This window comes from Siphateles boraxobius, unplaced genomic scaffold (assembly GCF_051911475.1).
Source record: "Siphateles boraxobius isolate OS27281-9 unplaced genomic scaffold, OSU_SipBor_1 35, whole genome shotgun sequence".
Classification (NCBI taxonomy): domain Eukaryota; kingdom Metazoa; phylum Chordata; class Actinopteri; order Cypriniformes; family Leuciscidae; genus Siphateles; species Siphateles boraxobius.
The window spans coordinates 13441018-13459111 of record NW_027508975.1 but is presented as its reverse complement, the minus strand read 5'-3'; the positions used below and the strand labels follow the sequence as shown (position 1 = coordinate 13459111).

At 38.5% G+C, this 18094-nt stretch overlaps 1 protein-coding gene across 1 annotated transcript in view; it reads left to right on the top strand.

The window, feature by feature from the left end:
* Positions 1-1745: 1745 nt before the first annotated feature.
* The window catches only part of jarid2b (jumonji and AT-rich interaction domain containing 2b), a 123326-nt gene continuing 106977 nt past the window's right edge, over positions 1746-18094 (top strand). Inside the window, exon 1 of the mRNA XM_077196465.1 lies at positions 1746-2329. Within this exon, the coding sequence (XP_077052580.1) occupies positions 2285-2329 (45 nt within the window). The 5' untranslated portion in view covers positions 1746-2284. The remainder of the gene's footprint in view (positions 2330-18094) is intronic.

Genomic DNA, 18094 nt, shown 5'->3' with positions numbered 1-18094 from the left:
CATGATGACGAAAAATGTGAATATTCCGTTTGGTGTGACAAAATTGTTTTTGTGAATCACTTGTGCAGTCCGTTCAGATTCCTGTCACTGTTTCAAGATCTGATTGTGACTCATTTCTAGAGATTCATTTCACTTTTGTGCAATTACCAGAAGTGTTTTAGTATAATACACTATTGCCTGGTTTCACATACGAGGCTTAAAGGTGCTCTAAGTGATGTCACGCGTTTTTTAGGCCAAAAAACTTTCTGTCACATATAGCAAACATCTCCTAACTATCCGCTAGCTGCCTGTCCACTGAATACACTGTAAAAAAAACAGGGTCTCTGCAGACACCCCAGGCTCCACAAAATGGCAACAAAAACATTTTGGGCTAACCCGCAGAAACTGTTCCAGCCAGAAGGATTTTGGGGGTTAGTACGCGGATGAGGAGGAGGGAGGGTCTTTACCATTATACTTTAAACATCAAAAAGTGACGTCACTCGACATCGCTTAGAGCACCTTTAAGCCTAGTCCCATCTAAATGTCAGAGCCATTGTTTTGTCTCAAGATGCACACCAGTAATGTTTTTTTCTAATGCATGTTTATAAAGGCTACTTAATTGTCCGAATTGAACTAAGGCCTAATCCTGGCTTAATCTAACCCCTGTCTGTGAAACCAGACCTTTAAGTCTAGTGCACACTAAAAAAGCGTGTAGCCATATTTTTTTTTTCTAGTTTGTGACCACAAGATTGTAGTCAAGTTCTTATATTTACGTGTATTTGTGACACAGGCTTCAACTAGTCACAGAAGCGCATTTCAATTCGTCTTTATTTATTTGCTGATCGTGGTGCGCACATTGTCCAGACTAGCAAAATAGTAGTAATGAGCAACATGTTAATGCAATTTTGACAGATTGAAAGAACACCAGAAGGGCAAGGCAGGGAAACTGGGAGCAAATATAAAAAGTAAATTAAATTAAATAACTAAATACATCAAATTACTGCCCAGGACTCCAAAATTATGTTTCGTCTATATACTTTTTCTTTGAAAATCAGCACAAAAACTGACCAGGATAAATAAATATAAATATAAATATAAATATAAATATAATATATATATATATATATATATATATATATATATATATATATATATATATATATATATATATATAATTTTTATTTTATTTTTTGCTATTGCTTAAAGTCCAGTATTAGTTGTTCATTGTATGAACCAATGACAGAAAACTGCGAGTCTTTAAAATGTGTTCTTTATTGTCTTTATTAAGTTGAAAAATAAAATACTAATTTAGGGCGTTTTACCAATAATGCACAGTGCAGAGTTAACTAGTGGTCTAATCAATTCTAAGATGTTCTGTAACAATTAGCCAAAACTGTTTAAATTTGAAAACGGGCCTATCGTGCAGGAAAACCCGGCCCGCGTGCTTCTTTTTCCCCCACGATGAACACAAACATTTCTAGAGAGCAAATGAGTATCTTAGAAGGGGCGCAGTGAAAATTGTTCTAGCTATTTAAAAACGCTCCGACACAAAACGTGCATCTACAACTGTCTTGAATTCCTCGGAGCTGGAAAAATTTAAACTCTCTTCCCTGTCCATACTGAACCCATGTTGATTAAAACGCTCATTCTTTTATTCGGTAACTTTTAAGTGGTGTTAGTTTCCGTGCCCCTGCACGAAGGGTCATTTCGCGACGCTCCCTAAGGCGGCAGTCCTTTTAAAGTTACCACTGAGCGTGCTGTCGGGTGTGTGTGATAGGCTGCTTAAAGAAAGAAGCTTCGCCTTGTGTTCAGATGAGCCCGTGGTTCTGCTGGAGAGTTCACTTACCGTTTGCTAGATCCAGCCAAAACGGACCACGAACCCTTTGCTTTTTTAAAATTGTATTTATTTCATCCTATCATCGGATAAGCCTTTTAAAAACAAGATGTAACTCACGACCGAACATTTAACGTTACCTCCTCACGTGAATAAACCTAACGTTACGTGTTTTAAAGAGCCGGGATGAACATCACTGATGGAAGTTATTGTGGCGAATGGTTTTAACTATGGTATGCCGATTCGATTGTTTATTTTGCCCTTTACCCTTGGCGATGGATCCCTAATTTTGGGATTATCGGTAATTCCACGATTCTTCTAGGATTCATCACCGATCGAAGAGGGAATTCTACACAGCCAAGCAAACTACAGGGGATTTAAATCGCATTGCTCCCGGAAAAAGGAAAAGAAGCAGGAAGAAAATTCATGTGGCGATTCTCTCCTTAACAGTAAATCATTTTGGATTGCAGAATGAGCAAGGAAAGACCTAAGAGGAATATCATTCAAAAGAAATACGTAAGTATTGATCGTTTGTATGCGGTTGACCTTAAGTTTGTTTGATTGTCTCGCGCTTGTGTCGATGTTAAATGCGTAAACTTTGATCACGGATGGCTCTTGTTGTGTTTACGTTAGTCTTCAAAGCAAGGCGTAAATGCATCCACTGTTCACAACACTTAAATATATTAAAAAGGTTTTTATTCCCCTCAGACGTCGATTTTCCTCGCCTTTGCCTTGGTATCCTCATTGGGAATGCTTATGTTTTGCACGACAGATGTTATCTTACAGAACTCGTTTATAAACCTGGATGTGTTTTGTTCGGTGTTATTGTTACACAAACTCCAGCGTTAAAGCACAATTGTGACTAGAATGGCTTTGTTTGCTCTTCATTGCTTTCCGTCTCAAAGCCGCGAGGACAACCATGTCTCCTTAATTCTTTTATCCCGAGAATTGTTTTCCCGAACTGAAATCTGCAGGAATACCGTCATAAATTCAACTACCCCAACTACACCGGTATATTTGATTCGTGTCTATTGGATTTAACTCGTTCTTCGTGTAGCCTAAGCAGTGGAATCTTTAATGTATTTAAAGTAGCCTAACTGTGTAGGGAACTTGACAACTGAGAAAGCTCGAAATTGGTGGCAGATGTTATCTTTGTTTTAAAAGATTTAGAATAGTGGATTGTCCTCAATCTTTACAATTTTAAGTACAAACGCCGAATAACGTTAGTAAACAAGCTTGTGCAGCAGCCAGTATTGTGGGTATCACTGTTCCTGAAACTCTTCTTTCTTTTTGTCTGCTTTTCTCTGAGAGTTTCTGCACGTTTTATTGTGTAAGCAGATTAAACCTTGAATGTTAACGTATCGTAATATTACAAGATTGATTAGATTAAGCGCACGGAATATCGTTTATAGTGGAAGATACAGTCGCATTGCAGAGGTTCGCGTGCAAAAGAAACCGACCATTTTACTATCTCCACCAGTACGATGGGTCAGTGAACCGGCGAGCTTGTCGTGGTATATTGGAGAACATATAGGGCTTGAACTTCTCTGGATGGGGATTTTATCTCCTCAGGAGCGGAATTAAGCAATAAGGCTACCATAACAAAAAACCGAGTCTCTTCAGAGACAGCCGACCAAACCCCGTATTAGTTAACCCTCAAAGTACTGGCTGACTCTTAACCCAAGTTTTCCAGTCGCTTTACCTGTAGTTAAGAAGTTTCTTTATATCAGAGTTTGTGAGACTGTTGTTACATCTCGCACTGTCCGCTTCCTTACTTTAGTTTCTTCTCAAACCAAGCCTGCCCCGGGAAATAATTTTTTGTTGGAGCGTGAAAGGGTTAGCTCGTGCAACCAATTTTGTCTGCAGCTTGAAGCTTGTAACGTGCCATCAAATTGAACTTTTTCGTTAAAGTGCCATATTTTGAGCGGAATTGCTACATGGAAATTACCTTGTTGGGCGTTAAATATATGTTTTAGTGATATTTTTGTTATTTCAGTTCATCGGCAACAGGTTAACAGGAATGAAACAAACATTGGGGGGGGTATAGGTTATGATGACGCAACACGGGGGCAGTTTCCACGCACATTATAGTGCTCGAGCTCCATGACATCTTATCGAATTACATAAAGGTGATGGAAATTGTCTTAACTTTGTGTACTTTTGTTCAGTGTAGCTGTAGTGCAATGTCTCATATTGACATGGTAGCACAAGGGAAATGAAAGTGATGACAAAAGTAGCATATTACACCACGTGGTGACTTGTTATCCCCAAGAAGAATAATTCAGTTCAACCCACTGTACTACTATTATTTTAAAAAGCCTTACTTGTATAAATTGTCAAAATATTGTCAGCTTAAGTTTTGGATTGTATTATAATGTATACATGTTTTGTATTCTATTAGTTATTTGGTTTATGACCAATTCTTATTTAAAAACAAATTTTATATGTACAGCTATCCCACTCTCATGGAAATCTGGACATGTCTTGGAAGTGAATAACATCTTAAATAATGGAAACATTTATTTGGCTGAAAATTTCAGTTTAGAGTGCTCTATTTTGAGAAAAACTTTACCTATGTAATCAAGAGTGACTGGGAATGTGAATGAAATGTATAGGTCAAAAAGGTGTGAACCCCCCCCCCCCCCCCCCCCCCCCCCAAACACTATGTTTAGTGTTTTTTTGCAATTTGACCATTCATCAAGTTCATTTGAATTATGTATGGTTGCATGTCTGACAGAGATCTGCTTCATCTCATAATGACCACACGTCTGTATGATCAGAGTCAGGAGCCTCTGTGTAGGATGTGTGGAATGGACCTGAACCGTTCAGAACATGGCTGATCATGTCACATCTGTGCAGTGCATACAGCTGTGCTAAAATCTGGTCAGGCAAACAACAAAAACAACCTGAAGGATCTGTCCCCCGGGCCTGCAAAACTCTTGGCCCCTTGGATTCAGCCTCCCCTTAATTAGCGTAAGACAATTATACATGCTTGGCTTAACCATATCCCCTGGAACATGAGTGCAAGGTTTTTTTCTGTTGTTTTTTTTCTTTCATTTTTTATTACCCCCTTTTCCTTCACATGTGCTGTGAATATTATTAAAATTTATTTAGTGGAAAACGAGAGAGGGAGAAAAAATTATGATAATAGATGTTAATAAGAGCAAACAAGAAAATGCAATTAGACCGTCCCTGATTGATAGACGTGTGTGAAAAACAGGGGGGGGGGGGGCAAGTAGGCACTTCTGCTTACAGAAGAGATCTTTTTAATGGCTTTCAGGCCATCCTGACACTCTCTGAAACAAGTTCTCTGTATAATTATTTTTGAGGGCTGTTTTTAGAGCAAAGAGTTACCCTGGTTTTGATTTCAGACTTTGGCTAATGAATGCAGCCAGAAATCGCGTTTGTGTTCCTGTTCTGTTGAAGTGAACATGGCACATGGTTTGGGGGGAACGGGGGGTTACCCATGGCTATTCTTCCTCTCTCGTTCTCCCTACCCCACTCTCTGTCTCTCTGCAGGCCCAGCTGGGGTCGGGCCCTGATTCATAGACGTGTGGTGAGATAGGCACAGCTGCTGTAGGGGTCTTTACAAATGTAAAGAAGCTGTCAGTGTTTGTTTCATCAGGCGTACAACTGATGAGGGCCAAGTTGAAAAATCCACTGCAGTGTGTGGCGCACAAAAAAAGCTGGAAACAAAAATAGAGAGCAGGGCCAAGGCTCACCGAGCCCTCCCTCTGACCCCTTCACCCGCTCTGAGTCCTCCAGCTTTACAATGTAAATCGTCCATTGCGAGGCTCTGTGTGTGAGAGATTGTATGTTTGTGTTTCAGCGCCTGCCACTAGCACCACTGCACTTCATTTAACCCTCTGTTTTAATGCAAATAGTATTTTTCCCCTTGCATTTTCTAAGGATGTGACAGCAAAATTCATGGATCATACCTCATGGTGCCAGCTGTTATAAAAGACCAGAGTTCATTTTTTGAGTTTGTTAGTAGAGGGTCGTATTTGAATAAACTAGACATATTTAAATGAACCACTTTCAATATCCTAAAACAGTCTGTACCTACTTTGCATAAATGTCACTTCATCATAGACTCATTATAGATAAGAATAATATAAATTCTGATATGATAAAAAACAGCCTTTTATCTTCTGATATCTGATATTTATTTCTGATATTATAAGTGATTTAATGAACCACAAGTTAGTTGCAAATAAACTGTTTTTGCATGGGTATAATCAGAATGGTCAAGGAAAAGCAAGAACATATATTTGATTGATTCTAGGGGATACTTAATAAACAACTCTTAATAATAACAACACTCAAACTCTTTAATAACATTTTAGTTAATTAGCTGTGTGATTACTTGATGTTTAGGTGTATTTGTGTAAATGTGTGTATGCAGGTATATTATGGTCTTTTTCACATTGACAAATGTGGGTAATTTACAAACAATTGTACAAAATTGCATAGCTGCAGAGGCTATGTGTGAATATCTTAATGTAAAATGCCAGATCACTTGGGCAGAAAGGGGCTGGCACCAGTGACAGGTTATTCATTTTATATTAATCCTTTTCATTTTCCAGATGGAAATTTCCTCCAAAGCAGGTTGCCATAGTCCTCTGCCAAGTGACGATGTCCTCACGACATCATTACGAGAATCAAGCCTGGTGCAGCTATGGATAAGTGTTGCTTTTCTCCTTTATGGCTGTTGCGTCACCAGCTTGGTACATTATGCAATGTGACCTTTTACTTATCGACCTTTACAATCATATGTGATGATTGTGATCTAACCTTCACAAGTGTTGGGCTCCTTGGTCAATGTGTGACTGCTTGCACAGGACACACTCCCACATCACCAAACATGCACAGGCGGTTACATACGGATGTGCCCACGTAATGTGAGGAATTTGCTCTGCTGACATTAAAACAGGTGCAGCAGCGCTTTGATAAGTGGTACAATTGTTAAATGTTGCGCTTAAAAAGAATGTTCTCACTCCCTGCCTTTCATTCCTCTGTCCTGAACTTTGTAATATGATGAGATAAGAGGGCAGGGCAGAATATCAGATGGAGGCTTTCTCAGTCAGTGGTTAGTAAGCTGTGGTGGTGGATGATGCAAATCATGCATAATTGGATAGGTCTTGGGCATGAACTTGCCTTTGGTCTACATTTCCTTACTTGATGTATTGTTTTGGACCAAAAAAGTGAAGTATTGGTCTTTGTCAGGATCTTGGCATAAGGTCTCTTACAAGGTCGCTGTCAATTTCCAGCTTACTGAAGGTGAGGTCACATTAGCAAAATTGTCTGGCTATTGTCAATAGTGTAGCATTTTATGAAGCACAGCTCGCACAGAAGTCACTTTCAAACCAAGCAGTTTTCTGTTGGTCAACATGGCAAATCCGTGAACTTGAACCCTTTGTAAAATCTGTGTGGGTAAATCTTCTGCCCTCACGTGTAGTGGTCGACCGATATGGGTTTTTTGATGGCCGATGCCGATATCTTAGAGAGCAGGGTGGCCGATATAAAGCCGATATTTATATATATATATATATATATAAATATACACACACATATACACATTATATATATATATATATATATATATATATATATATATATACTCACACACACTTTATATTTATATAAATCAATATTTAATACATTTGATAAATGTAATACATATTTAAAAACCTTTAAAATAAACATGCTTAGGCCCTATACTAGATGGCAACTTCTTGAATCTGCAATCCTATTACAGAATTTTTCACAAATAAAGTAGGCTAATTGTTTAAAAATATATGAATATGTGAATAAAAAGGAAGTAAACAATGTAACAGGGCACTCACTAACCTGGTAATTAATCAGTAATCACTGATAATCATATTTTTTCAAATAAAGACTTTTTTTTACTTTGACTTTTGACAAGGTAACGCTAATTTTACATACAGCACACAGTAAAAACGACATGAATATGACACAGTGGGCCACTGGATATAGCACAGCATATTTTAAAAAGAAGGATTTAAAGTGTTTTGATCGCATCTCCTGTGAAGCTGATCTTCTGTTCGCATTCACTCACTGCGCATGGACCGTCACTCGCAGGAACACGTTTATGCAGGCTACAAACGCACACTTCACAAGATATCACAGCTGGATTCGATTAAATCTGCAAGGTTTGTGAAATTAAATGTTTATTAGATATTCAGAGATTTGTTTAAATTATGTAGATGCGCATTTGCTGAATGTTGACGGTAAATGAGAAAGTATTTTAGGCTGATTGTTTGCCTTTTCGGTTACAAATAATATAAAAAGCAAACAAAAATACTTTTTCGCATACCATTTACTTTCTTTGACCAGTTCTGTAGCCACCGGTTCTGTCTAACAAAATATTAGATCTGACTGACAGAGATCGTAAACTAATGAAGACGGAGAATGGGAGTGAGCGCTGTCTTCTCTTCTCAGGTGCTGGTGTTCTCAGCGCCGCCCGTCAAAATAAAAGTCTGTAGTGCCGTCAAAATAAAAGTCCCTCTTCCAACACATCGGCCAATCAGAAAAACTTATCGGCCGATGCCGATATTTAAAAAAAAACAAATATCGGTTCGACCACTACTCACGTAAAATTCTTGATTATGTGGATTTCTATTGAAATGACTTTCATCTGTTAAAATGTGAAAGTTCCGTGAAAAAGGTGAGAATGACCTTTACCAGCTCCATCTACTTTGCCGTTTTTATTTAAGCTTCTTTTTAATGTTGCAATTAACTTCTAAATTGGGCTGGGTCTAGATTTTAGGGTTAAGTCTTCAACTAGATCTGGACAAAAGGGTAGAACTAGATTTTGTTTAAGTTATGCTAGGTTCACACTATACAATTTTGGAATCATTTTGCCATCTGAGACAAATGGTGAAGATTTTTCTTGTCGTAGGGCAAAACACTGTCTAAATAATTCCAAATGTAAATGTAATTCCCTGCTATAACGATTGTATAAACCCACAGACTTCTTTCTGCAAATCTGAATTCCAAGCACCAAGCATTTTAATCCGGAATATCAAAGGTGTTGGAATTTATATCCCTTGAACTATCCAAGCAATAGAGGAAGTTGAAATGGTGAGATCCACAGATTCAGTGGACCAGTATTCTTCAGTAATGGTAATATTTATTACATCCATTCTAATAAATGGCAGAATTTGCACATCAAGGACGTACAATGATTTGTTCCCCTTTCAATCTGTATTTCCAGACATGCTCTCTCGGTTCCTTTGTATTTTGTCTTGCTTGCACTTGGCTCAAGGCAGGGTAACCTCACTGATGTTGTCGTGAATGCTGACATGTGGCCAAGACGTGGCAGCAACAGGCAGAACTCTTGGCAGTAGTACTTCCCTTTCACAACTGTTACCCTCTGTGACGCTGACGGACCATTCTGTTCTCTAGAGGTGTTTTTTGTCTTTGCTTCTTTTTTTCTTTTATGAATCATTGTGGCAATTTTCTTCGGAATTGCAGAATATTATCAGACGCGTTCCAAATGCGCTGATCAGGTGCGGACTGGAATCGACTGTACGTTGTGAAAGCAGCCATATTGAAATCATTTACTGTAATGAGGAAGTGGCTTATACCGTAATCATTTCAGGCTTTTAAAAAATCAGCCTCTGTGGTTTCATATATGTGTGTGTGTAAGCGAAAGAATGAGAGAGAGAGAGAGAGAGAGAGAGAGAGAGAGAGAGAGAGAGAGCGCTTTTAGATGGAAGACCTCCCCCTAAGAGCGATGTAATGGAAGTGTCTTTGGGTACGCTAACCCTCCTGCCAGAACATTTGTAATTCAGTGCTGCATCTCTCATTAGCCGGCGAGATGCGTGCCACTGGGAGCCATGTGGCTGCTTTTGTGCAAGTTCAGCTGCTTGAGGAGAGGCCAGTGGGGCCTCTCATAGGCCTGACACTGGGGTTAGTCATTTTGTTTAGTGTTGAGGGCCCTAGCAAGACATGTAGTGTTTGACTTGCTATGACGACAAAGTGTGCTTAATTTTGCAAAGTTGCTACTATGTTAGGCCAAGGATGTTAGATCTGTTCGAGGTGTTGTGATGACACGAGCACAGTGGAAACCACTGTCGAACTATTTACACTGTGTACATTCGGCTTCGTATACAGCATTAATCATTTGTTTTGTGGCTCATCTGGATTGCCAGACATCTGTGCTTGATGTTGCTGTCGGCCTGGTGATTTTCTTTGGTTGGTGCCAAAGGAAAGTTCCAGCAGCTAAATCTTTACCCATTTGAATTCATCCTCATCTCCACATTAATGTGACCCGGATAATACTATAAGCAAGATAACTAAAGATGTGATTTTAGAAAATTATAGAATCTTCATTGTGATTTTGAAAGTTGTGCACTATTATTTGGACAGGTTATGTTAAGAGACAAAGTACTTTGGTTTTTATATTGGATGTTTAATAGAAGATGCTATTTAGACTGAGTAAAGAATGTTTGGAGCCAAGTGTAAATGGCAACAAATAGCATATTTTTTTACACCAAGTGCAAGATGGATGCTAGTCACACAAGTTTCATTAGTAGTGATTTGGTTTTTGTACCAAGAGTAAATTGTTGACATGGTAGGCATGGTTACTGAAAGGCCTTTGCTCTTTTATTTATGTTGTAGGCTAGTCCTTTTTGAACTAAATTGACTTGCTAAAAACTGCAATGGTGTCTCTAAAATAGATGTTTAGCCTTAGTCTCAGGAAAAAAATGTACATCAGGGCTCCAGACTAACTTTTTTCAATAGGAGCACAGTGGCCCCCAACTGAAAATTTTAGGGGCACAACCAGAAAATTTAGGGTCACACACCGTAAATCAACATGCTGACCAAATATTCACATTTCTACTAATTTCCACTGTATTAGGCTACTAATAAAAATATTTGATAATAGATGCAGAAATTACAATGTGCTGTTTCAAATTCAGTGTCATTTTATTGTGCACTTGCAACATTCGCAGTTCATCGAGATCGTCTCCTTACAGTACTTCAACCATCTGAATTCTAATAAAACAAATTCATAAAATGGTGAATTTTGGCCTTTTTCGCCACGGATTGGCCTCTGAATCACCATCCGACTGTGACACTGTAGACCAGGGCTATTCAATTAGCCTCATTCGAAGCCTGGGTTAATAAATCGACAACCCAGTTGAGGTGTGGGTTTATCTTATTTATTGAAACATAACAGTATCAATAAGTAAGCTAAAGTAAACATAAAAGTATTGTGTTTACTTGGAAATGTGGTACCCAGCAGTATGCAGATTTATAAGATTATAATAAATAACTTATTTACAGCTATGTACAAATATATGAATTATACAAGATCATAGCTATTGGTAAGAATTATTTTATTATTAATTATTATAGGCTTTAATTAAAATATTCTGACAGTGAGACTTTGTAACCATAGGTAAAACCATGCATGGCTACTCACTCACTCCCACTGTATAAAAAATGCCTAAACAGGTAAAAACTATACACACAATTGATTATATATTCCTCTAGCCCCCTAATAAATCTAATGCAATATAAATGACTAACATAGTATTCAATATAAATATTCCACATGTCTGCCCAAACCATGGTAAATTACTACAGTAGGCCTACATTCACGGTAAATGTTTGTAAGGGTGGTGATTAGGGAATTTATAGTCTTATCTAACTTCGTTCATGGCACAATGTTTCTGCTATATACCTCATCAGTCGTGTTGGGAATGTTGAGGCTGCTTCATCCGATTTAAAACTAGTGTGTCAGATTGAAACGCTTCTCACTGGATGTCGCAACACTGTTTAATAATAGTGTCCGGAACCGGGAGTAAACGCAACTCCTTTAAGCTTGCATTCCGTTATCCACTGGGTCGTGCTGCGTAGTTCAGAGTAAACTAGTGAAACAACTGAAAACAGCGCTATTTGTTCTCTGTTTGTTGTTCCTGATGGAGAAACCGCTTCAGATGATTCAGTGACAGAACGGTCCGAACGAATCCGAATCGTTTCATGGTGCGTTCACACCGGACGCGAATAGAGCGTCCAGCGCGAATGATTTCAATGTTAAGTCAATGCAAAGACGCGTTACGCGCGTAAAATATTCCTGCGGCGCGAATGAGGCGCAGAGCGCGGCACGGTAGACGCCAATTCGCCTCATTCGCGCGTCAAGTTCACGCGAATGGCGCGAAAAGCGCAAATTGAGCGTCTGGCACGTTACGCACGAATGATTTATTTAGTGCTTTTTGTGCATTCACGCGTTTGACGCGAATTCGCATCTGCCGCCCGAGTTGAAAAATCTGAACTTCTTCGTCAAATTCGCGCCGCGTTAACCAATCAGGAGCCAGCTTGCTGCTGTCACCTGGTGAAGTAAATATTTTACCACATAAAAACTTGATTCTAATATACGAGAAATTAATTTTGTATGTTATTTATTCCATATCTAATCTAGATTATATGAAACGTTATTATTATTCTAATGTAAAGAGAACCAACATACTTTAGTGAAAGAACATAGTTCGTGTCTGGACAGTGTTGTGTGAGGGGAAAAAAAACACATGACAGTTTAATCACTTTTGTAGTAGCCTAGGCTAGCTCCATTTATCATCAAAACAAAAATAAATTACAGATTAGGTGGGTGAGCTCGAGGGTGATCCTCACTCCGATGCGGGACAGCAGGTCATTGAACTGGGCGCGGGACAGGCGGAAGTACCACTGAAAGTCGTCGTCATCCAGGCGCAGCTCTTGGAGCAAATGGTGAAACTCGCCGAACTGGGTTCGCCTCCGAAGGGTCTGGTGGACCCAAATACGGCAATGATGATTCCTACGCCGCTGTTCTGCTCTCCAGAGCAAATACAGAGCGGTGACTCTCTCGATAAATGACCCATCAACAACAGACATCTTGTAAAAAGATGGCCGCCAACGGGGTTCGAAACTTTTGAAACTTTCGCCTCTGACGCGCGTAAATTTCGCAAATTTGACGCGTTATTCGCGTCCGGTGTGAACGCACAGTCAGACCGTTATGCAAGCGCGTTTGGCCAATTCATGGAAAGGAAATAATCGAACCAAAGCATGATTAATGATTGGTATCGCTGGTTCAGTCTACAGAAATACGGGACACGCATAATAATGATGAAATATTCGGACTGAAAACGTTTCTCAGGTCAGTCGGAGCGCTCATACACAAACAGTCCGTATAGCCGTACAGCTGCAGGCGCCACTGTGGCCACGCGCATATCTAACCAAATTTATCCGCACCGCCAGGAAAAGAGGAGGAGAGAGGTTGAGGTGCCCTCGAGCCGGATGGAGATGATTGGCGGGTCGGACCTGGCCCGCGGGCCGCCAATTGAATAGCCCGGCTGTAGACTCTGGCACACTAGCTGCAGGTCGGAAGAACGAGTCAATAATTCGCTTGCTCATTGCTCAGACGCACATAGATGGTTGTGGTATTTTTCTCCGTATCCTTCCCACAAAAAAAAAAAAAAAAGGGGGGCAAATTTGCTGGTCGGTAAAATTCAATACACTCTCAAATTTTGGTGGCAAAATGCGACCATTTGGTCGCAGTCTGGAGCCCTGTCTAAGGTATTATTATGGGGTGGGATTAAAATATATATATGGGATTTTATATAAATAAAAAATGTCATGAATCTTTATTTACTCTTCATTTGCTTCTTTCATTTATAAATCCTTATATCCAATAGGTCAATGGAAAAAGGCATTAAATCGCACTTTGCTAGACTCTACCATCTTTTTTGTTTTAAATTACTATTGCTTGTTCCTTTTGAATGCACAAAACATACATTTTAAAGAAACGTATAATATATTTTAATATATTTATATGCCTAATTGTTTTTAAGCATAAGCTAACCCTTATGGCAAGGATCTCCGGTGTCTGTTTAACACTGTTTGAGGTCCTGAAAAGCAAACCTGTCCATGGATTTAATGACAGTCTCTTGTTTAACGCACAAAACCTTTTGACAGTCAAGGACAAATCTGACAGGATCCAGATAATATCATTAAATCCAGTTCCAGATAGAGTTTCAGCCATGGTGACTAATGGTGCTGTTAGCTCTGTAAAGTGATCTGAATTTAAATCACTTTTTACACCACAATAAGCTCATCAAAGTCATTGGCTCCAGTCCTCTTGGCACGTGTCCGTATACAACATTATAGCATTTATTTAGAACTTCTCCAATTCTCACATTTATTGTCAGGTTGGAAATGAGCTTCTCTAAATGAGCTACTTGCTGTTATTTCGAGACAGAATTTTCAAATTAATGAACATGGAACAAACAATCACTTTACAAGTAAATATAGCCTAATTGAAAGTATAATTTAGCGTTTCTGCAGTGACTAAAAACAGTGTCTTGGAAATAAAGGAACCTTGATCACACATGCACTTTGCCATCAGAGGGGCCTAGCCACTATGTTTCCATAGTAACCACCCCAGTGCCAGAACACAGAGTCCCTTTTTTTTTTTTTTTAATCACCACTTGAGTGTCTTAAAAATAGTGGTGCTCTGCAGATGCTGAGAGCTCATAATGAGCTCTGGCTGCTTCCGGGGAGACAGAACAAGCTTCTTAACTGCTCACTCATAATTCAGATATTTTCAACAAATCCACCTGTGCTTTTTTTGCAACATGTGAAAGGAGAAAAAAACACTCAACTGACCAGACCAACTGAGGTTTCGTTTTAATGGGGCCTATTCACACACAAATGCACGCGTGTATGTTAACACTGAATGCGTGTATAATGCCGTCTGTTTTTATGCAGGTACTCAACAGCAAGGCTGGGCTGATATTGATTCTGTTGCTAAAAAGTAGTGCTTTAGTCCAGACTTGTGGTTAATGGCAGCGTCTGTTAGTTGTTTGTCTGCTGAGCTGCAAGCTCCTCTGATCTTCCTGTCGTTTTTGTTTTTATATTATCTCACTGCTGCTCTACTGGCCACTGAGAGCAGCAATTGAATCAGTATTGCTCTCATTGGACATACATGTACTTATCGGTATCTGCAACTTTGTGTTTGAAATCACATGTAGCCGCTTATACAGCTCCCTGCCATTCTGGGTATGAATTACGTGGGTGGTGGGGGTCTGACTGCCATAATTAAAGGAAGATTGAAAATTGTTGATGAAATTTGTTTCTTCACACAAGGAGATATTATGAAATTTGTTTCAGCCTTTTTCGTTGATGCAATAGAAATAATTTGGGTCTGATACAACATTGGACCTCACTGACTTTCAATGAAACAAAAAGTACAATATTTTATTTAACATTTAATTTCCATTACATTTGCAACATTTAATTTGCAATAATCTGTATGGTTTAACATGTATTTGCATGAGGCACCAAAAGACCATTTGGTTGGATTACATGAACCTCAATCTGAAACATTACCTATAGGAAAGCTGGCCTGATTAAAAATCATAATATAATTCAGATGTATAATATAATAAGAATAATATAATTCAGGAGTCTAGGTGAAGTTGCCTCGGATATGCGCTGACAGATTTATGAGCAAACACATATTATAGGATGTCAATCCTGTCACAGTTAATGCAATAATATTGAGTGACAGCATCATGTTTCCAGTAAGCATGTTTTAATGTAAACACACAAGGTAGAATTTACAGATTTAGTCGGCTGTTTATTTCAACTGCTATACTTTAGTAGGAATGAATGGGCTCACAATTTCTTGCGAGCTGAAGCGTCAAATTAGTCATAGTCTCGTATTTGGTGTCTGTGAAGGGCCAGAGATTCTAGGCTGGCTTCTTCCTGTGGAATGTCTTTGCCACAGGCGTGGAGAAAAAGAACAACTTCTGTTTTTATGCAGCCTCATTCATGCACAGATGTGGGAAATCACCTTGTTTTTTGGCCTTGAATATTTCAAGTCAGCAGCTATTTGTGTTGTATTAAAAATGAGGGATGTAACCTTTTTGTAGATTTGTTTTGCATTTTGACTGGAAAAATCTAAATCTCCCCCTTTCCACCATGAGCCTTCAAGTGAATGCTGGAGTTATTTAGTGCTTTTTTTCCCTCCCACCTGTCAGGATCTTTCTTTCATTTTGTACACCATCACTTTAGACATATGCTGATTGCTCTACTAGCCTACTTTCCTGGTCACCTTTTTTTTAACCCTTTTATTGTTCTTTTTTTTTCTGTTTTCTTACGTTAACTGGCCTTTCCAGTGCCTCCCTGCTGACAGACTGTGAAGGAAATCATCTGTGAGAAAGTCACAGCAATCCATGAGGTGAAAATCTGTGATTTAGGCAGTGACCTGCTTGTGAGAATGGGTTTAGTTTGATCTGAAAAACGCCCTGAGCGAGCTTCTAACACCTGGCTGTCTGTCTGAGGCCCACACTATAATCGGGCCCAAAAAAAAGCTGGTTTGGTAGGAGGAAAACAGCGGATGCTTTGTTTGGCTGTAGCTTGTGTGTTAGCCTAAATGGGCGGCTTGAACATTATGATCTATTTTCCTCTCAGACAGTATGGATTTTTTTGCTCTGCGGTGTGATAATTAATGGCTAATGTGTAGAATATAATCTGCTGCTCTTCTATTTATTTAACACGCCTTAATGAAACATGTTCAGAACAGGCTCATAGATAGACCCCAGTCACCATTTCAAATGATTTTAATTTTCTCTTTGTAGTCATCTTGTCTTTCTTTTTTCTTTCTTTTTTTAAACTGGCATCTGGGAGACTTTGCTGTAGTCTAACATTCTATGCTCTATCTAAAACGTTTTTATGGTACAGTTATTGTACATGCTGTTCTTTGTTAAAGTGTTTATATAGTACTGTTCAAATGTTTGGGGTTAGTAAGATTTATTTATTGTTAAAAAGGTGAATAGTTTTATTCAGAAAGGGCACATTAAAAAGTGAGGGTACATATATTTATAAAGTTACAAAATATTTATACTTCAAATATATGCTGTTCTTTTAAACTTTCTATTAATCATAGAATCTTGACAATTTTTTATGAAGCTGCACAACTGTTTTCAACATTAAAATAATAAGAAATGTTTCTAGAACACCAAATTATCATATTAGTATGATTTCTGAAGAATCATGTGACACAATACTGGAGTAATGATGCTGAAAATTACATCCCAGGTATAAATTGGATTTATTATTATAAAATATATTGAAACAGAAAATATATTGTAGATTGTAATATTTCACACTATAACTGTGTACTATATGTTTGATCAATGAGGCCTTGCTGAAGAGACTTATTTAAAATTACAAAATCTTAGTCTCAACTTTTTTAATGGTAGAGACTAGACAATATGTAAAATCTCAAAAGAATAAAATAAAAAGATTTAAAAATAATACATATTCATTTTAACTAAGTAAAATGTTAATGCCAGCTACTAATCTGCTGTTTTGCATTGCTGAAGTCTTTGTGAGCTGTACTTGTAGAATATGAAGAGATGGAAAAATTGAGAACGATGAGTGCAAAGTAGGAGAGCTCTTATTTTTTTGCATGCTACTCTATTTCTTTTTTGGTGTGGTGGAGAGACAGCAGGTCTTGCGCAGTGCCTGTCTGTGGTCACCCGGCCACTGTGCTCCTGTCAACTGTCACTTTCTGCTGTGGTTGCATCCTTCAGCACCGGAGTAACTGGTAATCTTATCTCACTGTCAGTTCGCCTTACTCTCTGCCTGCCATCTGAGCCCCCTTTAACCCCTCGAACCTCAAGCTGCGGCCAGTCTGTCACCTCCCCTCTGTCTTACGAAGAAAGATTGAGAGAATGAACACACATTGAACTCCCATATTTGACCTTATTATTCTTTGACAGTTTCTACGCTAATAAATCCAGCTCTGCTGTGCTGACTCACAATTCTGTTTATACTGGCCTAATTGTGATTATTATTAAAGAAGTTATTAGACAAGCATAGCACTTAACCATGGTAAAATAACTAATGTATTGCTTTGAATGGTTCATTGTTTTTCTATATCAATTACAATATAAGGAAATATTTTTTAATAATAATAAACAAAGTAAACTGTATAACCTGTATAACTGGCTACTGTATAACCTGTATAACTGGCTACTGTAAAAAAAAAAAAAAAATGAAATGTACCTCATCGGAATTTAGAGCTCATTTCAGGAAAAATTGTGTCCAGCTACTAAATTAAGTCAGTCCAGGCCCCAAATATGTTCCATTGCCTGCAAACCCAACAACCCCCACCCCAACAATGTCAAAAAACAAAACAACAACAACAAAGTAGGTATAATCTATTCAGTGCCTGTTTAGAAACACAAAATCACTTTGATGTATGTG